The following is an 11,052-nucleotide window of genomic DNA, read 5'->3' as shown; positions in this document are numbered from 1 at the left end:
GCGCGAACGATTGTCAATTTACAGGGACTGTGCAAGCCGCCGACTCGGGCAGTGTACCCACATTTACCATGAGCACCTACAGTTCTCCAATGGTATCTCCTTTCCGAGTAGCCCCACCGAGACTACCATCTCTCGCGTCGCCCAAACTCGCTGACGAGAAACATGAACCCATTGGATGGCTATGAAAACGAGGATGTGCCAGAAAGAGTTTAGTCGCGTCTTTTACGCAACTTGCGATTGTAGGCCTTCTCTATTTATCGGCGTCTTTTTTCGGTGACGTTCATCACCAGCATGGGCATCTTCATATCCTACGCGTTCGAGGGTGCAATTCGCAAAACAGCCGCACTTCTGTTGCCGTTTCGAATCTCTTCATCGCAATCCTTATGCGCAAGAGCCTGGTTATCAATACGTTGTTCACTGTTGCTTGCTACGGTTTCTCGGTCGTGAGTCCTTTTCTATTTAGAGATAGGTCTGACGTTGACGCTTTCGATAGATGGCCTTTTGGATGTAAACTCGTTGCAAGGGTATATAATCATGGAGGAATTTACTCTGATGCAACGGCATCTGGACCGGTCTGGCTGATTCTCCTCGCAATACAAGTTACTAGGGAGCTAGCCAACAACGAGAGAGTGAGTCTCCTTTCACTAACTGTCTGATTCATGCACTGATTCTCTGCCATTCAGAAATCAGTGGCAACAGTTGTCCTCACGCACCACATTCTGGGTTTCTTGACAAGCATCATCATCTTTGTATACCCGATATATCGTGTGAGGCGTCACGACACATTTGAACGCGTAAATAGGTTCATGGGGTGGACTGTAACTGTATTAGTTTGGGCGCAGGTAAGAAAGGCGTGATTTCCCTTGAACTTGGTCTAACGTGATCCTACAGAGACCGTCGTCAAGAATGATCACAGGGACCAGACATTTCTGGGAAATGCTCGTGTTCATCCGGCCTCCTCTTTTGGCTGATGATCATCCTCAGCTGTTCGATCGTCCTGCCTTGGGTCCAAACTTCAAAAGGTTCCCATGCGCAGCGTCGTTAATCTCTGACCACGCTGTCCAAATGTTCGTTGACTACGGTATATAGCGTCCTTCTTCTCTTCTCTTCGTCTATCTTATTTTTATCAGGCTCTCACCCCGTTCCCGGATCATTCCAGCGGTTCTCTGTTGACCCACTATACAAGTGACATAGCTTTGCTACCATTTCTATCCCTGCCATCATCATCTCCCAAGCTGGCGACTGGTCAACAACAATGATTAACACCCTCCCAAAGAGGTATGGGTTCACGGGATCCCGACGTGTGACTTGTTGCGGATCGTGCCACTGTTCAGGCGGGTATTGTTCGTTGCTACGGGGAGTGGTATTGCTCTATTCATGCCTCACATTATGAGTGGGAAATCGACCACAAGTTGTTCTGGATGGCGCCGAATACGAGGATGACGTTTGGCAACCCTTTGGTTGATATGGTGTCGTTGTTTATGGTGTGGAACATCTATTTTTTGCATTGATACTGCTTGATCGTATTCTAGATACTCGCAAGCACGGTAAGCCGGATCAAGCACACACATCATCTTGTGGATTGAGTTCAAACCCGAGTGTGTTTATGTCATCTCAAACCAGAAGGTGACCGAGAAGGTTATTTATGGCTTGAGGAGCAGAGGAACGTTGGCTTTTGAGGCTATATTCGACTCTTTGAGGTAATCTGCGAACACATCCTCAACTGATCAGACGTCTGTATTTTAGGTCTTACTGTATTGAATCCCAAGTGATTGCGAACAATCCGCGCTGCGGTATCTGTTAAAGCTTTGCACTGTCCGACTTTTCGCAAGTTGACTTATAAGATCAGAATTTCGCAGGGATCTATCTAATAGTGCCGTGGGAGTCTGGTGATACTCGGGAACGTTGCAATTTACATTTACATGGGCGCCACAGCACGCGTTTCTAAATAGGCCCGTGAGTATCAAGCTTCTCTACTTCAAATGTCTGGTCAGTTTTGGACATTCCTGGACCTTACAGATTTCCCAGGTATGTACACGATGGAGTGACCCTATGTCATGCTTTTTTCTGCACATCCATTGCCATTGCACGGGTGAAGGAACTTGATACCTTTCCTAAGTTATGCGGGTATGTAAATCACCGCTGGCAGATGCACACTGCATCATCAACAGGTTCCAGTTCCATTGATGAATCTTCCCTAGCAACAGCGAGGCGAGGCCTGCCTGATTCCTACAATTTAATCGCTCACTAATTTAGTAGGTCTCGAACGTTCATTGAACATCATCTGCATTTGCTAATATGTCTATCGCTCCTACGGTACCGGATGAATCCGGTCAGCACTGAGCATACCCGTTATTAAATTCATTAACGGGGTGGCGTACAGCGGCATGCAGAGTTGAAAAAAATTGAAGATGACAACAGTGTCACGCTCTGTTTTTTCAAAAAAAACAAAAGAGCAAAAGTTCGAGTACCGGGAGACGCGGACGCCAAGCCAATTCAACAATTTGGTGTATGGACCCACATCGCCAACTCAACGGAGTTCCAAAGATCCATCAATAGCGTCCGTGGAAAATCAGAACACACTTCAAGGTCTAGCTCAAGTGGGTCCTGAAGGCAACCCGCAGGACACCCTGACTTGATATGTCCGTTAGGTACCTAGAACTTTGCCCGCCCATAATTTGCTCAGTTGGTAATGGACCAGGCAGCCGGCTCTCTTCTTAGCTAAGATCATGTCGCGCAGGTCGCGCAGGCTGCCCAACCGTTCTCCTGCTTCCTGGCGATCAGCTCTTCTTTCTCTCCTTTACAGAACACAAAGCTTCTTCTGTCTGAGATGGACTTGCCCAACAAGGATGCCTAGTCGTTCTTATCCGGCCCGTACCGCTGCATACATGCGTTTTGACCCAACCATCAGCACCTCAGCGGGCGGGGTTCCCGCTCGTGCAGGAAGCAGGGTTATCTCCGTGCCTCCCAAGGAGACCTTGATGCTAAGGTTGGACCTCAATCTCGAGGTCGACATCACCATTAAGGCAAAGGTTAACGGTGACATCACGCTCTCCCTCCTGTGAGTCCTTTATCATATCTGAAGCTCCCAAGACCTTTGCTTATTTCACGTTTCAGCGAGTGAACTGGCCTCTGTGAGGCATAGCTTTAAACGACCGTTGTTGCCGATGAGATATAGTATCAAATGGCTGATAAAAGGGACAACGGATACGTATATGATGGATGGTGCTGGGATCAATAGGACCATTATTTGGCTGCGTACCTGGGTCGCTTTGTGAAGATGACCGCGTTTCTCGGGTATTGGCTCTATTTGACGCAAAAACTATGTACTCATAGATAGGTTGGCGGCCGTAGGGAAGAGGAACATAAAGACAGCGGGCAAATGATGGCCTGATCACATTCCAAAGCTTCAGCAGCGAAATTAAGATACGCGATCTTTTTAGCAGATGGAGAACACGAAGTTTCGAAGCCGATGTAGGGAATGGCATAAACTTAGCAAAGAAAAGTTGAATAGAAAACCGTTTTCGTCGACTACAGTAGCCTATAATCAATGTTGAAGTGCTAGATGGAAACGAAGGATATGTTTAGTGTGAGGTAGAGAGGAGAATGTCAAAAGGACGTCGTTGGAACATATCAAAATTGAAATTGTCATGTACAATGCTTAGTCTTGTAATCTTGTGGTAATCAGACAAGCCCCAATTGGAAGTGAACGCTTTGATCGGCCTACAACTGGCACAATCGAACGCGATTGGAATGAGTTCGACGGTCTGTTAGCTTTGGACCAAATTTTCTTGTGCTAGCGACGCTAGCCAGCGATTTTCCCGTTTATTTGGGTTCCTTGGCCGTCAGATAGCCTTCAAGTTGGGGGATGAAGACAGGATGTAGAGGAGACTTGAATTTGGCTCAGCTGAAACCATCATGATCATTGTAAATTTAAATTTCTGAATCTCAGATCCGTTAAGCTTTTCCAAAAATTCAAACTGTCCGCCAATGAGACAAAAAGGAAGCTAGAGGACCTTGCAGTCGATTGGTAACTGTTTGACTCGTTAACCGTGCCTTTTTTATATAAAACACTTGAAGGCCAGACCACTAATATTGGCATTCTTTTGACTACTCTGACGAGGCTCTCACTTTTTAGAAATTGGAAGTTTATTTCAGTTGTTTCGCGTCGCCTATGACTCTAATAGGCGACTCCGGAACGAAATTCGAGTTGGAAAACAAACAATCATTGTGGCACTGTTGACGTCGTCACTTCCGTGTCGTTAATTCTGAAACATCGCTGACCATCTCATCAGTCAGCACGGTGGGGAATCACTGTCGTCGCATATTCTTAGCACTTGACATGACTACTCGTAGCCAATAGTTGCTGAGATCAGTGACGCGAAGAACGGCGATTGAATGCGGGAAGTGTCCAGATACCTTTGTAGCATGTCGCACTTACCTCTCTTTGACTAACGGTATACTCCGAGCATCCGAATCTCGTGTCCGAACGAAGTGCCCTTGAGCTGCCAGCTCGGGTGCTCTGCCAATTTCCCGGCATGCTGAGGCCGTTATAGATCTCGAACATCTGATCCTATTCAAAGCGACAGATGTCATTCAGTTAGCATTTGAATTCAACCCACAACCGCGTGTAGTACAGCAAGTTCAACATAACTTGCGCTAAGTCACGATGCAAGATGCATCGGGCGACTGTCCTAGGACGAAGAACCTCGCCCCTCCGTAATTGGTTATACTATTGAGGATGCGTCAGGGAGCTGGTTTGAACTGCACCAGGATAATGTCACACACACACCTGATTTTTGTGTAGATGTCGTCTCATCGTGCCCCTCTAACAAGAGTCCAGACATCTCGTGCTGTTCAATGGTCGTTTAAAAGGCATTCACTTCTTATCGACCACTTCATCGAACCTTCCCAGTTCTGATATCATGTCTTCCGCTGCTGCTGCTCCCTCCATCTTCGGCTCTGCACCCGCTCCTCGTCGTGGTAGCGACAGCTCTGATGCTGCACCCACCGCTGGCGCCGTCAGCCGCACTTCCCTCGGACCGGGAGGTGTTGGAAAGCAAAAGGAGGCCTTGAAGCTTCGCTTGGACCTCAACCTCGAGGTCGAGATCGCCATTAAGGCGAAGGTCAACGGTGATATTACCCTCTCCCTCTTGTAAGTTGTCCCGGGGTTTGTTTGGCATCCGAGTTATCGTTTCCTGAATTTTGCTTTTAGGCAGTAAATGTGCCGCAGGTTCATAGCACTAAGCAGTCGAAGAGGCAACTGTCGGAACATCAGGTTAGTCTCGGCTTCGCGTCCTTGAGTTAATTCCAGCGTTGAGATACCACAGGACTGCCGTCGGGAAAATCCATTTTCAAGTCTTAAGATAGATACTACCCTTATACCGTGCCTTTCCATTTCTCTGCATTTTGGCGTGCTTCTTGAAGTCACCATTGGAATTATATGCAATTAAATAGGTACCTATTAAATGCTATTATCAGTGTTGCTGTGGAATTTGAAGTCTTACAGTTGCCTGTGAGGTTTGTGACAGTAAACTTTAGGGACCGGTGTGGAACTTCAAAGCGTACAGTAGCAGAGTTTTGCTCGGTCCACGACAGGTACATTGTGTGATGCGAACGTACGCAGTAACGCAGTCGGACTGTTTTTACCTTGTTCGCCTGGTGATAGTCTTCTACAGCTAGCGCAGCGTCGAGAGACCTGAAGAATAAATCGGATAGTGACCAAATGCGTTGCAGTCACCTCAGCCGAAGTTCATGATCGCTGCGAAGGATGCAGATGTCGGAGTTTGAAACGATCTCTTCCTCGACCGTGACGATGCCGACCAAATGCTGACGACGATGCTGCATTTCGTTGTTTTTTCATCAAATCTTCTGCAAATACTCTGCCTGACATTATGACTATGTATTGCTGTACGACACGATGGAAGAAGGAAATTTTCTTGTGGTGCTGAATAGAGGTGTGTTTATTATCTTCGACGGACGATGCACTGGCAGTGACATATCTTTTTTCAGGTCTGATACCTTAATTTCTTTTACTACCCCTCTGCTCTGTACCAGTCCATATACAATTCGAACTCGATATTATCAACGCTACTGGATCTTGCGCTCGATCTGTTTCATGACGGCCTGTTGTACCCTTTTAGCAACGCACCTCGGTTCTACCAGCTGCGTGCATAGCGTCCACTTATGCATCTCCAGTAGGTTATTTTATTCCATTTCATTGCTCATCATTGATTCGGTTTCGTCAATTAGGCATCCCATCGGCCACGAGAGGACACCAACACATCCTGAAATTACGAGATATAAATCCCTAATAACACGAAGGCAAACTTGCAGGCTTCATCTTTAAGGAACATTCAAGCAAGCCTGGTACCTATGGCGCCGGAATCTCTCAAAATATCTCGTGCACTCGGAAGGAAATCCGATATGCCGCTGGTGCATGGTACCAGGTGTTCTGTGCTACCGATGTGATCCTTATGCACCTTCGCCCCGTACCTCTTTAGGGTCTCGACGAGTCCGAGTCCAGTTCTAGCGGACAGATGTCACCCGAGGCACAGTGTTGATGATGGTCACGCTCCGCACACTTTACGAAACGACGTGAACAGCGCTCGAATTTATCCGCCGACGGTACCTAATTTCCAGGCGTAAGGCAGCAAGACGTCCTTACTCTCTGGCCGGTATAAAAGGAGAGGTGCGTTCTGGATTTTCAGTATCAATAAACACTAGTATCATCATGCCAGAGTCTGCTTCTCGCGCTTCCTCCCCTGGCACTCTTGCCCATGGTCACGCTGCCATTCACAAACCAACTTATGCTCACGCTGTCGCCAAGCCGTACAGGGAAGCGTTGAAGCTTAGGCTTGACCTCAACCTTGAGGTCGAGATTTCTATCAAGGCCAAGGTCAATGGCGACATCACGCTCTCTCTCCTGTGAGTCTATTATCTCTGAGGACGGTTTAAGTTCTGACGACTTGCTTGTTCTTCAGCGAATAAATCATCACAGTGATTTATCATCATTTTCAAAGTTGCTGCGCATAAACAAGTCGGTGTTTTCCAATTGCAGGTCTTCTCTATGATGGCTAAATTTATGCTTCTACTTAGCTGCATTAGTCGAATTCGGTGCTATGCCTTTTCAAAAGAGGGATAATAGAATTGATTAACGCGAAATCTTCTACTTGTACTATTTTAGACGCGTTCGCTTCTTCCGCTTAATTAATCCATCATTCTGCAAGAAAGAACTCGTCCCCATTGTAAAAAACGAGTGCGGCCGCAATGTCAACGAAGACGGTACCAAAATAGGTTTCAAACACAGTCTCGTTGCCAGAATGCTTTACTAGTAAGTCTGTCACTCCATCGACTCGAATTCCGTCCATCAAGGGTTGTACTACACTAAGTATTCATTACGTCGCACGATTTCGCCGTCGCATTTAGGTTGAGAAGGATACGATGTCACTATGTACTGCTACTCCTGCAGTTACGCCTGTAGTCAAGACTTCTGAGTTGCGAATGTCAAGCCGCCGGCCCGAAAACCGGAAAAGGAAATAATCACGGTCACGAGATATCAAGCTCGGCATTTGAAAACGCGATCCCGCGCCTGTGATGTATGCAAGGTACTTAAGAAAGTCACTTAGTGATAAAATTAGCATCCTCTGCTGGACTATCTATTGTATCTGATTTCCATGGTCTTTTGTCTAGGGATGTGCACCGTATCCGTAATACGGTGGATACGTACGGCACATACGGATACGGGTCCGTACCGTTGCGAGTGCGAGACTGCAAGGTACCGTACGGTTCACGGTACGGTGAGTACCCGTAACAACCGTACGGGACAAGCCGTTACGGCCGTATACGGCAGCTGCAACTGATATCAAACCGAAGCCACTTTTGGTACTCCCTTTCCGCTTTCTCATCTGAAAATTGCTTGCCACGGTAATCTGTCGAGTGTTTCAACTTAAATAATTCAACCTGGTACAAGGTACGCCAATTACCTGACCAACCTACTCCAATGAGCCATGCGTAGTCCCCCTCTCTCTATGACAATTTGCATTTGTCTCAGCAATGTGCAAGTTCCCGTCGTCAATCTGTTTTTTTTACAAATCAAACCAGTACCGTATCACCTGGCACGATGCAACAAACTCCGGAGTATTAGATGTGCATACCTCACTCATTCCTTGCTTAGGTTCCCATTGTTGTCCACACTCACTGCCACTCTTACGATACAGACCACCAAAATGACTTTGTCCACGCAATTCATGAACGCAAGATGTGTAAGTCTCTTTGATTCCCTGAAAGACTTCGAAACTGACTGTTTTTATAGTAGATCTTCTTTTCTCTACATGGAGACGACAATGACTATTAGTATTATGCTGCGGAGAGCATGCAGGTCTTTTGAGTGTATTCTACGACCGTAATACGGCCGTTACGTCCGTACATATACCCGTACGTACCGTGAACCTCGCTTTTCTTGCTCCTACGGTACGGACACGGTCCATCCATATCCGTATCCATCCGTCAGGGGTACGGCCGTATCCGTAACGGTACGGTGCACATCCCTACTTTTGTCTTACTTTCATCCATAAATCGACTCATCGGAGACTTAGCACAATGATCAGTTGATACACTGCGGGATGAAGCTCGAAACATACATGAACGCAGCTTCGCGTATATTTCACGAAGCCTGAAGCAATTTACCCTCGCGCGCAGAATCATCAATCGAGCTCCAAAGCTAGTGGTCTTCATTCATGCTCCTGGTAAGTGTTTCCAGAGATATTTCTAATACCTATCCTCATTCATCAATTTTCGCATCATATCGAGTCCAGATATCTAGAACTCTATGGAACGCCAACAGAATGTCGGAGTAGTCTGTTTACCGCTCTTCAAGGGGAGCTTTACTGATGCTCATTCAAGTTGCCAAACAGCCCTCACCGTATTTGAGCGCTGATACGTCTGAGTCTTCTTTCGAACAAGATCAAGTTTAATTACTACCACACTGGTTTTGCACCACTGCGCCCCTGCCCAAGCTGACTTATACCAGGTCGCAAAGGCAAGAAAAATGACAGCCAGCGGTAGGCACGTACCAGTCAGAAACGCAGGGATGATGCATAGGCTGAATTTCAGCGCCGACACAGTGAGTAAGAGCTGATGTACGGGACGAGGGACGCTGTCGTCGTATCCACATGTAACAAACCCCAATGTACCTCGACTGCGGTGAATATCAATTCGTATGTTCGCATGGCACAAAAAAAGCCAAGAATTATCCTTGACCCGTGGATGACTGTGAAAATAGTACAGTACCGCTTGCTGGGGAAAGAGAATGATCGTCGTCAGATGTACTGAGCGTAACACAGGAGGACGCTCTGCTACAAGGACAACAAAGTTCTTGGGGAAGCTGTAATCTAGACTTCATTTCCCCAGTTTCACGTCGGAGATACTAACTCCATTACGAGCTTTTCATGGTACAGTTGGGCAGGAATTCGGTGTACACCGCAGAGTACTCAGGTTGACAGACATCATCATGTAAACCGGCCGTTACGTAGCCGGAGCTTTAGTCGATCCCCCTCCTCAGCGGCTAGTTCACTGACAGGACGACGCGCCCACAACGTTGTTCGTATTTCCCACCCTCCACTCTACGCATATAAAAGCCGCTCCTGTCAGGATATTACTCCAGACACCACAACTACCACAGTATCATGTCTTCTCCCCAAACCGCTCCCAAAGTCGCCACCGCCGACCATCACTCCATCGTTGGAGGTGATAAACACGTCGCCCACGTCCCCGTGGCAAGAGTACTCCATGGAAGACAAAGGGAGGCGCTCAAGCTCAGGTTGGATCTCAACCTCGAGGTCGATATCAAGATCCAGGCCAGGGTCAACGGCGACATCACGCTCTCGCTCCTGTGAGTGAATTCGGCTGCCCCGGTATTCTTAAGCTGATTGTGATTGTAGCGAGTAAATGTTGGTTCGTGATAACGGCAGAACTTGGATCGAGTGGACGCGTTGTTGGGCTGGTAATTTTTTTGCTCTCTAAAGACTTCTCTGTGCTAAGCTTCTGTCTCCTATAGGACTGTTCAAAAAGTCCCATTAGATATAATCATTGGCAAAATTAGTTCTAATACCTTTTGTTGTCTCCCTTACATTCCCCAGCGAAGACTTGATCCTCCGTTAATCATGTTTCCCTTTACCTGGTACCAGTTAACAAGTAGTTACCTACAGAAAATCAACGTCATGCCGTGCCAGGTCCAAATTGAAGTATCGTCACATACTATCCAAGAAACCTGACACCTATAATCGGCGGCAGCAGTGGAAGCAAACCTCAACGAAAGAATAATGAGTCTCGAGGTAGATGTCGAGCATCGCGGATGAAATTTGTCAATTGAACAAGTTTCCTTCTTCCCCTCATTGTAACACCGGCGCCATTGCTTTTCCTTCCATCCCCTCCCCAATCCTCACGAACACCTCACACATGATTCTCGCTCGACCGCGGGAAAATCCAGCTTGACGTTGGCCGGCAGTCTATCCGGAAGAGACGGCCCAATTGTACATCTGCCATGCACATTGTATACATTATGCAGAGAGCTTCAAAGTTCATGCAAAACATGGACGAGACTGATAAACCTCGCCGTTGATCCTTGAGCCCCCTGCCCCGGGGTCACGGGTGTGTCATTTAACCGCAAAGAAGAAAGAGGGTCAAAATGATATGCATGATCCAGAATATCGTCTATGAGTTGACCCAGGTTCGAACTGAGGATCTTCTGTGTGTAAGACAGATGCGATAACCAGCTTCGCCATCAACCCATAACGTTTCGAACCCGTTGGCATCAACTCCTTGGGTGGAAACTAATACCCGAGCCTGAACTTGCGGATGGATTATCTCGCATCGTGGTCATGATGGTCCTGCTACCACGGCCCTGAGGCATGAGCATCGAGTCGCAAGACCACGTCTGGGTGCCAGTGTACACGGTGATCTGCACTCTTCGTTAGATGCCGTTGTCGTGATCCATAATAGTGTGGAGATTCAGCGAGGTGAGATAAAAGGGAAGGGATGTCGATTGGAAGT

At 47.2% G+C, this 11,052-nt stretch overlaps 1 protein-coding gene and 1 non-coding gene across 2 annotated transcripts; one reads left to right on the top strand and one right to left on the bottom strand.

Moving 5' to 3' along the window:
• Positions 1-7,896: 7,896 nt before the first annotated feature.
• On the top strand, positions 7,897-8,264 carry EV420DRAFT_1602954 (uncharacterized protein; the record flags this gene model as incomplete). Its single annotated transcript, XM_060475033.1, has 1 exon — positions 7,897-8,264. A coding segment is annotated over exon 1 (223 nt), but the record flags the coding sequence as incomplete, so codon positions are not given.
• A 2,452-nt stretch (positions 8,265-10,716) lies between these two features.
• On the bottom strand, positions 10,717-10,790 carry EV420DRAFT_t357. Its single transcript has one exon. It is a non-coding gene; the product is annotated as a tRNA-Val (tRNA).
• Positions 10,791-11,052: the final 262 nt, after the last annotated feature.

This window comes from Desarmillaria tabescens (genome assembly GCF_030435595.1).
Source record: "Desarmillaria tabescens strain CCBAS 213 chromosome Unknown EV420scaffold_262, whole genome shotgun sequence".
Taxonomy (NCBI): Eukaryota; Fungi; Basidiomycota; class Agaricomycetes; order Agaricales; family Physalacriaceae; genus Desarmillaria; species Desarmillaria tabescens.
Note: the sequence above shows the minus strand (reverse complement) of the source record. Positions and strands in the feature narration are given on the sequence as shown.